Source organism: Oncorhynchus nerka, linkage group LG13 (assembly GCF_034236695.1).
Source record: "Oncorhynchus nerka isolate Pitt River linkage group LG13, Oner_Uvic_2.0, whole genome shotgun sequence".
Lineage (NCBI taxonomy): Eukaryota > Metazoa > Chordata > Actinopteri > Salmoniformes > Salmonidae > Oncorhynchus > Oncorhynchus nerka.
The window spans coordinates 69528854-69545784 of NC_088408.1; the positions used below are offsets into that span (position 1 = coordinate 69528854).

Consider the following 16931-nt stretch of genomic DNA (forward strand, 5'->3'; position numbering starts at 1 on the left):
AAATATTCAATAAATCTTTTGCAGGGCAGAGAACTGATGATAAAACTGTTTTGCAGCAAAAGTGTCACTTCATGAGAGGGAAGGGGAGGACAAAGACAGGAGAAACAGGGCTAAAACCAAAAGGCATGGATAGAGAAAAACTGGGAGGAGATTGAGAAAATAACAAGCAGTAGGCCTACGGGGAAAGAGACAAGAGTAGATAACATAAACACACATTTAAATGTGAATAAATATTCATGAGTTGGATGCCAGCCTGAATATCTCCAGAGTATGCTCTGTTTAAAACAGGCACACAGAGGCCATGTAAAACAATGGTACTCCATTTGGTGACAAGATCACTAACCGGCTCTGTAGACATGCTGCAATCTCATTAACGACACTTGGGCCAGAGCCTGTGTTGTGTTGTATCTGCACCTTGTTTAGCCTGGTGATTAAGTACTAATCTCAAAGGGCTTACCTGTAGTCTTTTTATCGAGCAAAACACGACAGCGAAGGTACAACACTACAGAGACTACAGACCCCTCTGCGCAATCAATATATGCATTGTACAATATGCTGAGTTTCCCTCTACTTGCGCGGGAAACAGCTGTGAAAGAGCAGTAGCCAATTGCATGTTTGTGTTTGACTCTGTTATTAAAGAATGTGAAACAATGTTGTGTCTGTTTGTTGCTTTTCATTAAATCATGTATGGCTATTTTTTTAGGCTATGACCTAAAATAAATGTGTTAATATGGGCAGAATATTAGTCTTGCCTATTAGCCTACGGACATTTGATCAGCAAAAATATAAGAATCTAGTAAAAGGTCAACATATTTTTCAATCAAATGGAGTATTTGTCACATGACTATAGAAATGGAAACAGTGTGGTTTTAGAGACTCAAAGTAAAAGTAGCCTACTCTATGATTAAATGGACTGCAGTCAATCTGTTACTGGGCTCACACCATCATTATCATTATCATTAGGCACTTCACATAATTCAAATTCCATCAAGTCACATGCACAATTCGATCGCCCGTCATTCATTCATTGTCATCAGTAAGGAGAGACACATTGGGTCTAACAACACCATAGATTTAGGACTACGATATAATACTTCTTCGTCATGAAATGTCATAACCAGTTAATTTAGTTAATAAGCCCACTAGGCGACTCGTTTGTTGTATGTCCTGAATAATGGTAAGGAAAATACCGTTGGCTGTTGGGCAATAGCAATAGGCCTACACAATTGTGCACAGTGGACTAGGTGTTGATGGGTTATCTCCAATTTAACTGGAGAATACAACTATATCCCAGACAATGCTCGGATTCAGATCCGAAAGGTGATGAACGGCCTAAAGGAGAGAAGCCTGGAGACCCAGGAAGATACTGACCAAGTTGTGGACCGTGGTACACACGGTTTGTGCTTATTTGGGGAGAAAATACATTCTTTCAGTGGCGACCCGTCATTCAGGGCAGGTGGGGCAGAGCCCCCAATTTTTTGCAAAAAAAGAAGCAAACAAACAAAAACCATTTGGGGGGGGCTTGCCTGTTTTGCATGTTATTTTGGCATTAATACATGTCACATATCAGTTTGCAAACAATGTAAAAAATGTATGTATTTAAGCCGCATACAAAATCTGTGTACAAACATGGTCTCTTTTTGTTTTCTTGAGTAAGGCAGCTCCAAAATGCAGGTGTTCCAGCCTAGCTCAGTGCTCTCTGTGGTGGTGGGGCAAGCCAACAGAAAATACAGAGCAATGCGCCGTGATTGGCTCAGTGTTCTATCACTCATGGGGACACTACATCACCGCCATGTCTAAGGGTAGAGCTAGAAAATTCTAGCCCCTTGGGTGCTGCCATAGAGTTTACATTAGAAGTGTCCGTCCAAGAAGGCTCAAAGTCATTGGCCACAGATAAAATGACGTCAAATCACATTATATCTACAGTAGCTTTGATTGGACTGATCATGTCAACATCATACTTTCAAAATCTTAGCTAGCTGTCATCATCATGAATCAAGTCAATAATCTACTGGCAAATCCTTTTTAATCCTTCCGTCATCGGAAGAGAAATAATGAAGAGAAATTATAGATAAAATGTATGGGTAACGGCCATTGGACATAAACATTCCAAAACAAGTTGGAAATGGCAAATTCCACAATGTAAGTGTCTTCACTGACATTTTCAACATGTCCCTGATTGAGTCTGCAATACCAACATGTTTCAAGCAGACCACCATAGTCCCTGTGCCCAAGAATACTAAAGTAACCTGCCTAAATGACTACCGACCCGTAGCACTCACGTCTGTAGCCATGAAATGCTTTGAAAGGCTGGTCATGGCTCACATCAACACCATTATCCCAGAAACCTTAGACCCACTCCAATTTGCATACCGCCCCAACAGATCCACAGATGATGCTATCTCTATTGCACTCCACACAGCCCTTTCACACCTGGACAAAAGGAACACCTATGTGAGAATGCTATTCATTGACTACAGCTCAGCATTCAGCACCATAGTGCCCTCAAAGCTCATCACTAAGCTAAGGACCCTGGGACTAAACACCTCCCTCTGCAACTGGATCCTGGACTTCCTGACGGGCCGCCCCCAGGTGGTAAGGGTAGGTAACAACACATCCGCTACGCTGATCCTCAACATGGGGGCCCCTCAGGGGTGTGTGCTCAGTCCCCTCCTGTACTCCCTGTTCACTCATGACTGCACGGCCAGGCACGACACCATCATTAGGTTTGCCGATGACACAACAGTGACCGACAACGATGAGACAGCCTATAGGGAGGAGGTCAGAGACCTGACCGTGTGGTGCAAGAAGAACAACCTCTCTCTCAACGTGATCAAGACAAAGGAGATGATTGTGGACTACAGGAAAAGGAGGATTGAGCACACCCCAATTCTCATCGACGGGGCTGTAGTGGAGCAGGTTGAGAGCTTCATGTTCCTTGGCTTCCACATCACCAACAAACTAACATGGTCCAAGCACACCAAGACAGTCATGAAGAGGGCACGAAAAAACCTATTCCCCTTCAGGAGACTAAAAAGATTTGGCATGGGTCTTCAGATCCTCAAAAGGTTTTACATTTGCACCATCGAGAGCATCCTGACGGGTTGCATCACTGCCTGGTATGGCAACTGCTCAGCCTCCAACCTTAAGGCACTACAGAGGGTAGTGCGTATGGCCCTACTGGCATCCAGGACCTCTATACCAGGCGGTGTCATAGGAAGGCCCTAAAAATGGTCAAAGACTCCAGCCACCCTAGTAATAGACTGTTCTCTCTGCTACCGCGTGGCAAGCGGTTCCGGAATGCCAAGTCTACGTCCAAGAGGCTTCTCAACAGCTTCTACCCCCACGCCATGAGACTCCTGAACATCTAATCAAATGGCTACCCAGACTATTTGCATTGCCCCCCCCCCCCCCCAACGCTGCTGCTACTCTCCGTTATTATCTATGCATAGTCACTTTAATAACTCTACCTACATGTATATATTACCTCAATTACCTTGACACATTGACTCTGTACCGGTACCCCCTGTATATAGCCCCACTATTGTTATTTACTGCTGCTCTTTAAATATTTGTTAGTCTCATCTCTTACTTTTTTGGGGGGTATTTTCTTAAAACTGTATTGTTTGTATAAATAAGCATTTCACTGTAAAGTCTACACCTGTTGTATTCAGGGCATGTGACAAATAAAATGTTATTTGATTTTAAAATTTGATTTGATTTGAGTGGTTTGGAAGGAATCCGTGTAGCTAACTGCAAGCATTGCAAAGCCATTATTAGCCTGCTATTCAGTGGAGTAGCTGTGTGGTCCAAAGTCTAAGAATAAGGGTTTCTTTTCCTAGTTTAAAATGATAAACGTTCAAAATTGGCCATGCTGTCAATGAAGCACAATTTGTGCCCCGCTCAAAACAGCTGTTAACTGCTAAATCTGACTTTAGTGAGTTCAAGACAATTGGGAACTCGGGAAAAATGAGCTACGACTGGGAAAGTATGTTTTAAACTTTCACTGAACTCGGAATTGTAAATTCGGAACTCTGGCCTCTTTCTATAGCTACGACCTGAAGATCACTGACATTATCATGATTCAACCTTTTTTTCAGAGTTCCCAGTTGTCTTGAAAGCACCATAAATCCAGAGAATGCCCGACTTTGATGACAAAATGTGATGATAAAATTGGCCAACGAAGGACTGCCCCGCCACGTTCCTGTTCAAGTGGGCACAGCACAACAAGGTGAGTCCAAAAATGTCTAGTATGCTTCTGCATAAATTATGTAATATGCCAGGAAGATATGTATACTGTAGCTAAGAAAGTAATAAGTGTATGTTGAGTAGTAAACTGTTAGTAGCCAATGTGCCTCACCCTAATAAGTTGGTCTATTTTCACCTCTTAATTTCGCCTACTGTTCTGACTTGGTGATGCACATGTAGCCTATAACCTGTTTTTGAGAAATGTAGTCTTTGAATATTGTAAGCGCTTTCATTGTCTGCTTATATGCCCCCTTTATTTATCCTACGGTTCTGACTTGGTGTACAGGGAGAACACTGTAAGAACGGCCCATGTTCTGAATTCTGTTGCTGTACATTTCAAAAGTGCTGAACAAATAGTTATATTGACTACGTCCGTCCTAGCTCGCTCATTAATGTCTTCATCGAAATTACGGATTGCCTCTTATCCGCTTGTCATCCCCTTATGCCATAGTTTGTACATCTCAATTGTCAGTAGAAACCACATTTGTTGAAGCAAGTCAGCCATATCAGCTACGTTTTTTTAAAGGCAGTAAATGAGGCTGAATGAACTGTTTCGCTCCCAGACAAGGCTCCGCTGATAGCCAGGTGTAACAGTGGTAATGTGTTGGGACTGCTGTTGAGACTCTGCTGTTGGGACAGCTTTATGTAGGCCCTAACAGTTTATGGGCACTGTTTTTCACTGTTATAGTGCAAATAATGTCATGTTTAGTGTTGTGTTGTGTAATGGATTTGCTGGCATGCATCCCAAATCAAATGTTTTTGCCCCACCAAGATTTCCATGCTAAAATCGCCAGTGCAGTCTTTAAAACGAAAACACATTGTAGAAAACTAGAAAAAGACCTAGATATAGTATAGGCTGTTTTTAGCCTTCAGCCTTTATATAAACATATGAATTCATTTATATACAATTTTCTGCCCATATGAACAAATGCATATGCAATATTTATATTCATACATGACTTAAATGAAAAGCAGTAAACATAAACATTGCTTCACATCCTTTAATAACAGACTCATAAACACAATCACGCAATTGGCTACAGCTCGCTTCACAGCTTCACAAATTCAAGGCATTGTATGCCTCACGCGGACAAAAGAGTAGTGGAAGGAGTTCGCTTCTGCTGCACTGTTCTCTTTAAAATACAACACGTTGCGGCAGTGCTTTGCTCAAAAGGGGACACTCCCTGATAGATGGTAGGGTAGCAGGCCCCTCACCCCTCCCTCCCGATCCACAACCCCCTGGGGTCCACACATGGCCTCGCTCCACTAAACTCCCCTCCCCCTAGAAGCGTGCTTTTTGGATGGGACCAGTATAAATCCCAGATTAATCTAAATCCGCACCATCAGATGTATTTTGTACATTCGGATTTCACCCCATTCCCTTGTACACACTTGTGTCTAGACCCCCCGACCCCCTCCTCATCACTTTCCCCAATCTATGTCACATGTACATAGTGGCTGATGTCAGAGACTTATCAGTATGATGCTTTGAATCATATGTTCTAGGGAGTGCATTCAGAAACGTCCACCAACCAGTACATGAGAGCCAAGGCCTTGGACTCTTTGCCATTACATAAGTGTCCACGTAAACAAGGAATGTAAAGAGAGTGGTATAAAGTCCAGAGGAAAGGACATTGGTAATTAAGGGTGGAAAGGGATGAAGAGAGACAGAAACGGCGAGAGGCAGATAGCGAATTGAATGAGAGGATTTCTCTAGAGGCACATTTTATATGATTTACAGTACATAACTTCACCATATTGATTTACCATTGTAATATAAATGTATGAAGTGAATTACTTGGGTAGCTAGGAGAGCAATGTAGGTGTAAGGAGAGAAACCAATAAAATGTTATGAGCATAGCAAATGCACTGTGCAGTATTATACTTACGCAGCAGACAGAGGGCAACAGCAGTGGTGACACCCAGAAGCCACAGCCTCTCCAATCCCATCGCCGTCCCTCACACTGCTTTACATATCTCCCAACCTGAAAACACAGAAACACACACATTCAAATCAAACCTCTGACATAAAGTAACACACAGCCTTCAATACTGTACAAGGACATTCCCACTGCATCTGGCATCAGACAAGACCAAGGTAATCCTCCAAATTAACATCAACCCTAAAGTATTTCATAATCCCTACTTCAAACTGTATTCCAGTCTGTTGACGGCTTGATAACTGACTGTATTCTGTAAAAAGTCTTTGCTCACTGCAGAATTGGATGTCTGATTTGTGATTTGGATTTGGATTAAGGGAAACGTGCTTATTCAAACTAGCTTTGGGAGTGAAAATATATTGATGTGTATGTGTGTGTATGAGTTTGTGTGTATCACCATTAGACAGACCTGTGGGTGTCCCTGTCACTGATATGGTCAAAAAGATGAACCTTCTGCCTGTGATTTGCCCAGCTCATACTGTAGGTCTTGTCTCAAGCTAACTGGGCTAACAGCTTTAGACAGGTGACACATGCAAGAGGAAAACATCAGGGACATCTCTGTTTATCTCGTCATCCCAACCCCAGTCTAATGGTCAATGCACTTTCAATTCATATTTGCTCTTGTGTTTCAATATACAGTATATAGAAGAAAAAAACATTTACAGTATTCGAGAAGAGAACGCTGTAAATTCCATGAATGTCATTTCTATCTCTGACATTGTGCATTATTGCACCGACCCACTGAATGTGAACCGGATATTACTGTAACCAGACTGCTCAATAATCCACTTCCTAGAAAGAAGAATGGATGGGGCCTGACAATACAAAGGGTGAATAAAGCTCTGAAAACTGAATCTGTGTTGCACTGGCTGGCCCATGATATGTTAAGGTAGCAGCATACAGCTTAAAATCATCTACAGTTTAAGCTTTCACCTTTCCTCCACACACACATCCTGTATCCTCCCGCACACGCAATTCAGAGTCACTAATACCAGCTTATCACTAGTGTAAGTTAATTACACTAATAGAAGGAGGCCATTTTTAGAAAGCTAGGAAGTGTAATAGCAACAGATATGCCAACTCAACTCACGTGACACAGTTGGTTTCATAGTAGTAACCTGACATAGTAAACAGATCTGGGAAGAATAGGTTAGGGATATTGCTATCCTCTGCACTTGTCTGATAAGGGTATGGGACTCAGCGGGACTCTTTAGTCCTGATGGGAATTAGCCATGGCATCTGTCCTAAGTTGGTTAAATCAGTGTGATATGTATCATTGATTTGGGGGCAGGGCAACAATGATGTTATTATATGAGAGTAGCAGAAATGGCAACATGGCCATGGGCTATGTCACAACCAAAACAAAAGTCTCTCCTCTCTGAATGGAAAAGGAGCAACAGAAATGGTTCCACAGGGATACATGATACCTATAACTTGCTCTGACAGGACAGAGATGGAAGGAATAATGATGTCCTCTCGTTCCTGCCTTACGCCTGAAATGCCAAATTAAATCAAACATTGCCCATCCCATTCTGTTTTTTTCCCAACTGCACTAGCTATTGTGTCATCATCCCTACAAAGTGACAGAAACACACAATTACTTGTCACTGGAGCTGATTGCACAGCACTGCATCATTCTCTGAGGTAGAAGTAGTCTTCCGAGGTAACAGTTTTCGTCATTCAGCCACATGGCAATCAATGGAGCACCCAGCCAACCAACCCCCTCTCATGTCATGTTGCTGCTATTGAGGGAAACGTTTAACTGCTACATTTTTTTATTTTGGATAGCTCTTTATACATGCTTATCAGGTACATATATCACCTGTCAAATTCTTTAGAGTTTCTCCAGCCTTATAGTTGGTGCGTTGACAGGGCAGTTGAGAGGGGAGAGCTACAGACCCTGCAGACCCTGCAGTAAGAGCCTGTAGGGTTCCAGGTCTATAGGTGTAGACAGAAGAGACAGAGGACAGAACCCACCACTATTCTGTGGCTACAGGTATGACCTGTTCCCAGGGCAGGAAGTCCTTTAATTTAAATACAAACAGAGGAGGCCTACAAGTTTATCTCAAGATGCCACATCATACATAGTAATGAGGGGTTGCATAGGTCACTGATAGTATGTTGAATGACAGTGCTTGGAGATGCACAGTACACAAAGCATCATATCAATGTGCCTTTAATCTCATAATGGAAAAGCAAATTGGGTGCCTTCAGAATGATTATCTCTCTATCTTCAAATGAATGAGAGGACTCAGTGTTCTTTCTAAAAGCATATTGTCAAGAGAAATCATTGCAATTATGGGAGCTGCTCAAGGAGGGTTCTGATTTTGCTTCTTCAATGAAAAAGTTGCTGGTTGCATACAAATACACCAAGTCAATTATTATGAATTATTGGATTATGTTAATATTGCCCAACAGTCATTTAAGTTTCTTTGCCTAAAACCTGGCTTTAGTTTACAGGGTTGGGAGTGGTAGCTAAGCCCCTCTTATACAGTCCTGAACAGCAGACAAATGCAGCTCTGCCAGGATCAACTGTACATGGAGCAGATGCGGGTTAGGAAGTGAGGGGAGCTGAGCCTGAGGGTATCTGAGGGGAACACGGAGACGTTACATAAGTGTCTAAGTCACACAAAAGAAGCCATTGAGGGAGATCCGGACCATTCTGTCATACTGAGTAAGACCGTTCTGTCAGTACACAACCGATACACAACCTCAGACACTCAAATAGTCTGGGCCTTTTCTCCCATAAGTCTGGCAATCAATGCAGTAGACTAATGGACACTTACACAGAATACATTTTACTTTGAAATGACAGTGTAAAGACTTTCAAACCTGTTAAAGCTGCAATATGTAACTTTTTGGGCGACCCGTGACATGTGTTAGAGACCTGTCATTCCCATTGAAAGCAAGTTTAAGAAGTGGTAGATCTGTTCTAAACAGCTGAAAATACAACATTTTTGGTTATGGAAAATATTTGTCCGAGCAGTTTAAATGGTATAAAAATTCTCTACACAATGACTGCTTGTTTTGCCACTTAAACTGAAAATAGGCCAACAAGGAAATGCGATTTCTGCATCTTGCACCTTTAAGAATAGTTGCATCTCTTACTGGGCTTCAATGAGACAAATGACTTTGGACTGCACCCTTGTGAACACCTAGTCTAATCCAGTACTGCTGCTCCCAACCTTAATAGTGTAATCGAATTAGAAATCAAAGATAAAGGGCATCCGTCAGCAGCACGCTGTCCTGTATTTGCTTTTACAAACAGTTGGTGAATGTGTATTATTAAGCACTGCTTGCCATAGCAGAGTGACAGCCATTGATCTCACTGACAAATGTACCATACCAAACCTTCCATCCATCCCCTGTGAGAGAGCCATCATACATAAATCCATAATCTATCAAGACTGTTGTCTTCTCCTCAGTAAACAGTTGTCAGCAAATACTGTTCCATAACCTGCCAGATTGTTCTGTTTACAGGGATGCTTTCCATTTTGATGGCATTATAAATAGCATGGATGGTTTATCCCATCTAAACGTGGCACAGCGTGCATGGTACACACTTACAGTAGCGCTAAGGGAGTAAATGACAGACAGGGCTGGGCTGGATCTCACAGGTAGGATGCAGCACAGTTTGAAGAGCCCTGCATTAAGATGGAAAGAGGTGAAAACATGGAGGAAAATTATCCCCCCCAGGCCAGGCCAGGCCAGTAGTAAAGTAGTAAGCCCACTGAGAGTAAACCCCACCACCCCCGAAAAAGTTTTGCCGAATTTGCACCCAGACAAAACCGCAAATGTGTACATCAAACTCATAACAATAGAACACGACACTATCCATCTGACTAACTCTCTACGTTCACACACTTGGTAATACATACTAAGAAAATCCTAGCGGCCAAGGCCCATCTGTGATGTTGGTGATAGAGACGGACCTGATAAGCAGCTGTATTACTTTCTTAGTAATCCTGGTTAATCCTGCTTGGGCCATGGCCTCAGAACAGGCCTGCTGGGTTTGATGGGGGAACTGAGGGCCCTATTGCAGGTGCAAAGAAAGAACACACCTACTAGTAAATCATAAACAAATATAGAATTCATCCACTGCACATCCCACCAGATTACTTCATAAAAGGAAAGCGTTAAGGCCAACAATCAACATTTTACTGACCGAATTAGCGAGAATAGAGACCAAACTCTTCTTTCAAGGTGTAATTTAGTGTAGTGGGGGGGAGAAGAGATGGATACGTCTGTCATCATTGAGACCCATTATTAATAATAATGACAATAATTTGGTTGTTGCATATATTTGTGTGTATTGTACTGTACGCATGTGTGAATTTGATTTTTTTTGTTGTTCATATCCCAACTCCCTCTGATACAGCCTCTACATCTTGTGTACTGACATCCTCCATTAATTCAACCAGCCCTTTAGAGTAGTTTGCCCCACCCCATGACCTCTGGTTCCCATACAAATCTTAATTTAGGGTCAACCACTGCATTGATGTGAAATTAAGTGTCTCAAGGCATAGATAGCTGATTGCTGCACCTGAGCTAGAATACTTCACACGCAATAACCACATTGGCCTTGTTAGAAGAAGGAGAGAGACAAAAGTGAGGTGCTGCCCAAATGTTTTGGTTGATTGAAAGAAAGCTAAAATAACACTAAAGAACCCATTTAGTTCTGGAGGTTAATTTATACCACACCAAGTCAACTCTTACCATCTACTGTACGACTGAGAAACACATTCAGAGTTTCCAACAACACTGCAGATTGAAATGGCCATGTCTATACAATGGTGCCTTTTACACTGCATTCAGCTGAATATGTCTTTATTTGCTCCCTTTTTCTAATCTCCTTTAGGTTTTCCCTCAAAACTCTAAGCGGTTTTGTATCAAATCCGTGCAAGAAACAAAAACTTGCTTTATTACACCTCGATGCTAAATAATAACGTTCCGTTTTGCAACTAAAACAGAGTTTCTATTGGACAAATTCTGTTTGGTTCCGTTTTAATAAACGTTTTTCAACAGAATCGGTGGAATAAATACAACCCTGATCACCCGTACACACAGTTCACTCTCACAGCAGCCACATAGAGCATCATCACTTTGCTCATTGTATAATTCCTTCTCGCATCTATCTGCTTTTCTTGCTCTCACCTTTTGTCTTTGCTTGTGGACTTCAGTGCACAACACAACAGCTGTCTGTGACCAGGTGTAAAAACCTCTCTGAGCCAAACCTTCAAACCATAACCGCTAATCACTACACAGCCTACATCGTTGTCACCATATTAATGTTATAGTCAACAAACTAGAACAAATGCGTTAGTAAACCCACAATCCAATATATGTGTACAATCACACAGTACAGTGTACAGCAAGCAGTTACACCGGGCACCGGTGGCAATGAATTTATAAAACTGAACACTTACCTTGACTTGGAAGAGTTGCTGTGTTGGATATCTTTAGCCAGCTAGCTAACATTAAGTAGCATTCCTCTCTGTTTGAGTCAGCTTGTTGAGTAGGCTAAATTAGCTGCATTAGCTACATAAGTGAAAGGTAAACTAAGAAGCTAAAATACAACAAAATATAGTTAGCTCTCTCTGCCGCTTCTCCTTAATTTTTGAATAAATATTTTTTTTTCAAAACTGTTCAACCATTGTCCTTTCTCTCTTTGAGTCACATACTCACAACATTTTATGCACTGCAATGCTAGCTAGCTGTAGCTTATGCTTTCAGTACTAGATTAATTCTCGGATCCTTTCATTGGATGGACAACATGTTAGTTCATACTGTAAGAGCTCTGATAGGTTGTAGGACGTCCTCTGGAAGTTGTCATAATTTCTTGTATTGAAGTCAATGTACCCATTGGAGGATGGAAAATAGCTGTCCTCTGGCTACACCATTGTGCTACCCTAGAGGGTGCTGTTGATGATACTGTGGAACTTCATTGCTAAACTGTGTTTTAATCAGATATTTGTTGACGTGAATATATTCAGTACAGTTTTATCTAAAACGGATAACTTTTTTTATGTTTCACTATTTTTATTTTTATGAAATTCACTGAAGAGGATGGTCCTCCCTTTCCTACTCTGAGGAGCCTCCACTGTGCAGAACATAGAACCACAGAGTCCGGTAAATCACTAAGGCCCATGGATGAACTGAGCTTTACAGTTGGACTTTGGTCACCTGAGTAAGCAATTAAAATCTACAAAATCAGCAATAAAAAACATCACTCTGATACAATGGACACTTTACTATATCATGAAATAAGTGCCATGGTAGATAACTGAACTATTTAGCATCAATGATGCCTGTGTGTCATGACTCATGAATTGCCACAGTCCAAGTGAGGATATCCAGTATAAGTAATTCATAAACATATCAAACAGAAGAACTGAACGACACAATACATGGTCTTTCAGAATGAAGTTAATCTCAATAACCAAGTGTGGATTGAACTGGTGACTCATTATGGAGTAGTGTAAGCAAATATGCTTCATATTCTGTTGGGTTTTTGCCTTTATCCATAGTGGGGGATGGGAGGGTTTAGTAGCAGATGCTGTTTTCATTGATCAGTTTTCAAACATAAAGAAAAATATAATATGTGGCATCAAGGCTGATATCTGAATGCAGTAAATAATTAAAGAATAGGAATAACATCATATATCAGAAAAAAAATCTGAAAGTCATTGTTATTTTAGAGTAACTACATGGTTTGTTTACAAGGATGGTCTCCATATCAGGCAACAACAACAAAAACAGGTGCCTCTATTGTCTGACATGGACTGATTGGAAAGGGACCCAACCTGAATACAAAATGACCATTCTGCTGTGATTGAACATTGTTCTCAGAATGCATTCATTTAATGCATTAATTCATCTTAATTTCACCAAAGGCTATGAATAATCTACCTTGTTCCAAATGTACACTTAAAAGCTAACGCACGCTACATAAATCACACCTCAACCTGTAATCATAAAGCAACATGTCTCGAGCAAAATGGTCAACAAGAACGGACGTCAACACAATGCACTTCAGGGAATATTCTGCTTGTCAAACTGTTTTAACGGTAGGTCGAATAGGCTACTTGAGACAAAAGTATAAAGCTACAACGGAATCTTTGTCTAGACAAAAAAAAAGGGTGAGGAAATGTGTGTTTGTGAAAAAAAGTAGATTATATAATAAGTGAATGTACATTTGCAATAAAAGTGGACCACATGTGTAAATCACATAAACTGTTATTCACATGTAGGATGTGGCGGAGTCGATTTACCTTGCTTGAGGCACTTCTCTGAGTTGACCAGAATACAATCAGTCCATCGGGTCCTTTGCTTTTTTCAGCAGTTGACGTATTTAGGCTTTCATTGGTTATTCTAAAGTTTGATACGTTTGACTTAAAAATGCAGGTGTTCGCATATTTTATAACAGCGTGAAACTGTCTTTCACGAGCCCCTGATAGGTGCTGACTCAACAAGAGTGAAGATAGGAAGAACTCAGTTTAGATGTAGCTGTAGCAGTATTTCATTCTATTCTAAGTCATTAAATCCAATATAACGACAGAGAAAAACTTAAGGAGTGCCTAGATTGGTTTATAATCATTTGAAAGTTTCCGAGCATATTTCAAATTTTTCTTCTTCTTGCAGCTTTGTCCAAAGTTATCCAAAGTGTCGTAAAAAGGACCAGTAGAAACAAACTATCTGAATCCATTAAGCGCATTTATTTAAGTAATGCGTTGCTCCAAAAATCCCCAAATGATGTGCACCTCTCAGTTCCACCCTACAATGACGGAGAATGTGTAAGAGCATAGTCGTCTATTCATGCACTACGTTCCTCGCGGTTTCTTTCCTTCCTCGTATCTCCCTCCTCCTCCCTAAAAATGCACTCAGTTTAAGCGCTCCAGACAAAAGCGCTTTTCCGTGGGAGAGGACGTTTTGGAGACCCTGACAAAAGACACATGCTATACAACGGGACACGTCCATAAACAATGACAATGTAATGTTGCCTATGCCCCCAGTCATACATTTTTAATAAGGGTCCAAATGTTATCCAAAATGCCTTGCTTCTGTTCTTCTCATGTCTCTTTCCGTGATGCAATGATCAATAACGCCTTTATTACAAGGGGAAATACTTTGCCCCACAAAGTTACAACAAAATGCCTTCACAACATCACATTTTTATCAATATGTGTGGGATAGTTTTCCTATAGGAATAGATGTCCCTCCAACAACTTTTAAAAATGGTTTGGGGTCTGAGGTCGTTGGGGTAAACTGCTCCTAGAAACCCTCACTTAGTGGTAATCTCGTTCCCAAACACTTCTACCCAAATGCAGAATAGCCTGATGAAGTTACCTTAGTGGTAACGCCCTACCTGCTTGATTTAGGCATAACTTCATCTACTCTACCAGTAGCATCATTCACCCAAATATGTCAAATAATAGCTCTCAAACAAACACAGATCTTACATTTTCGAAACATTTGGTTCAGACAACATCAATGGTTGTCTGTAGAATATTGGGTTTGTTTTTTCCCCACTGAGAAAACTTTGGAACACCACATGAGGGCGTGAGTTGACACAAAAGTGAATATGGTTGTTTATAATAGCCTTTATTTGAGCTGGTGCACAACCACAATTGCCTTTCTTTTCAACATATGGATACACTCCTGACGTCATTGCCAGTGGCAATTGCCTCTCAAACTTAGTCAGTAGATATCTATACCAGACACTTTGAGCTCTGTATTGTTGCGTGACCACTTTTCCCTCTTGACTCTCACAGGCCTAGCAGCACACCATATGGAGATCAAAGGATTGGCATTAATCACATAAGATACTCCTACCAGCAAACCCTACATGAAAGCACAAGTGACATTTCAACAGAAAAACAGTCAACTTTCAAGTTTAGCCATAATGTCTCAAACTCATGGTTCTGTTTATGGTTACAGTGATCAGGTATAGGACTAACAGTTGGACAATAAACGCAACTCATGCCTCCCTCACAGCACAGCTAAGTATTTTATCAGCATAGAAATGACATCCTTCTCTTTTATATGTTGAAAAAAAAAGCATCCTAGAAACACATTCCCAATTGATCCGTCAACTAAAAAACATGTTCTTTGTTAGAAACAATAACACAAACATATCTAAACTAAATATAGTAATCAATCATAATGAACTATGGTGGTAATTCAGTCAAAGAACAAAAAGTTAAGACATTCTATGATTAACAAAAACATCAAAGGACATCCGCTTTAGGACTAGATCCCTGTCTGATTACTGTATTTAACAACACTATATAAAAATAACACACGACTCTCAGTTAGGAGTGGCTCAGTCATCAAAATCTGGTATATCGTCATAGGAGTAACCACGGTAGCCCTTTGATGCATAGTAAGCTATCCGCAGGTGATAAAATCCAGGAAGGAAAACCAGGATTCCAATGATGAGAACAGGCACAGTCCGGTCAGCATGCTGAAACGAATGAAGACAGAAAATCTATAAAATATTCATGTCTAAGGAACACACTAGAATGTGTCAAAGTTAACTGTGTGAAAATGTATTTGTTGTAAAACATGACAGGAATGTACAAATAGACTTAACTGTCATACTCACTGTGACTTCAAAGTATCCTGCCAATAGGAGGGCTCCAATGGTGATTAACAGAGAGCCAATCAAGAAGAGGCCAGTGGCCAGTGCAATGGCTTTGTATGGGACCTTGGGTGGGCTCTTTTTGAACTGTGGGGGGATAAACATGACTTAATAACAACATACTACAGAATATCAAACATTTTGTCATTTGTGTTTCACCAAACCACCCCAAAAGCTTTTTCCAATACTGATATTACAACATTATTTCATATACAGGGTTGATTGATGCAATAACGATATTGGACTATGTCTATAGTTACATAATGATGATGATAGATTCCCATAATTGTCATGGGCAGTTCATTTCAAACGGCCTATAGATTCCAGATATCCATTCCAACCCTACCAGGCCCATTCTAGCACACTCAAGCCCTTACCTGCAGGTCAATGTAGCCGTCATCATCACTGGCTAATTTGGAGTACCTGACCTTAGTGTTGGGTATTCCATGTGTTACACTGTTGCGAGCTGTCATCTTTGCTTTAAATTACAGGAAACAAAAGTATCACTCTTGCTTAAAAATGTTGCATTGTTCTGTTACATTGGCAGCCGATTATATCATTTCATATTGAGAAATGCTACACTGATGGCGCCCGCCTTGTCAGCTACAATGTTGTTTCTCTCGATAATTAGCCTACTGTAACCTACGTTGGAACCAAGTGTAAATAGAAAGAAGGGTACCGCCGATTCAGATAAGAAGTTAAAAAGAGAGGTAGCCTAATTCTGTAGAAATCAAAACTATGGTTGGTAAGTCCACCTAGCTACTCATGCTGAAGTGACCTCTTCCGTTGTTTCGTCTGTACAACGCCTGCGCAATGCGCGTTTCTTTTCTCCAGATAAGAGATGTGTATTCAGTACGGAAATCGTTTAACGTTTAAGAACCAAACGAAGCAAAACAGAGCAAAATGAAAGTTTATATTAGACAAATACCATTTGCTTTCGTATGAGAAACGTTTTGCATCAGAATGGGCAGGATGAATACATCCCAGGTCCCTAAAGTGTATTGGAAGAAACCTACCCCTAAGGGGCGCTGCCGTATCACAGCTGAAAAACAATTTGGTACCGCTCAAGTGAATCACAAAAATGTAGGCTATATAGGCTATAG

General features: G+C 40.9%; 2 protein-coding genes across 3 annotated transcripts in view; both read right to left on the minus strand.

The window, feature by feature from the left end:
* The window catches only part of LOC115139991 (protein turtle homolog A-like), a 41227-nt gene extending 26548 nt beyond the window's left edge, over window positions 1–14679 (minus strand). For both annotated transcript variants that reach the window (XM_029677958.2, XM_029677956.2), the window contains exons 1-2: window positions 13460–14679; window positions 6138–6233 (exon numbers count right to left, since the gene is read on the minus strand). In XM_029677958.2, coding sequence (XP_029533818.1) covers window positions 6138–6198 — 61 coding nt within the window. In that variant the 5' untranslated portion in view covers window positions 6199–6233; window positions 13460–14679. The remainder of the gene's footprint in view (window positions 1–6137; window positions 6234–13459) is intronic.
* Window positions 14680–14773: 94 nt separating this feature from the next.
* On the minus strand, window positions 14774–16645 carry LOC115139992 (transmembrane protein 230-like). The gene is made up of 3 exons (XM_029677959.2): window positions 16206–16645; window positions 15793–15915; window positions 14774–15651 (listed from the first exon to the last, which is right to left on the minus strand). The coding sequence occupies exons 1-3, from the start codon at window positions 16299–16301 to the stop codon at window positions 15511–15513; spliced, it is 360 nt and encodes a 119-aa protein (XP_029533819.1). The 5' UTR covers window positions 16302–16645; the 3' UTR covers window positions 14774–15510.
* Window positions 16646–16931: the final 286 nt, after the last annotated feature.

Coding starts and splice junctions, on each gene's coding strand:
- LOC115139992 (XM_029677959.2), bottom strand. CDS start 16,301: ATGACAGCTCGCAACAGTGTAACACATGGAATACCCAACACTAAGGTC. Junction 15,916..16,205: donor ACGGCTACATTGACCTGCAG/GTAAGGGCTTGA, acceptor ATCCCCCCACAG/TTCAAAAAGAGCCCACCCAA. Junction 15,652..15,792: donor CAGGATACTTTGAAGTCACA/GTGAGTATGACA, acceptor CATTCGTTTCAG/CATGCTGACCGGACTGTGCC.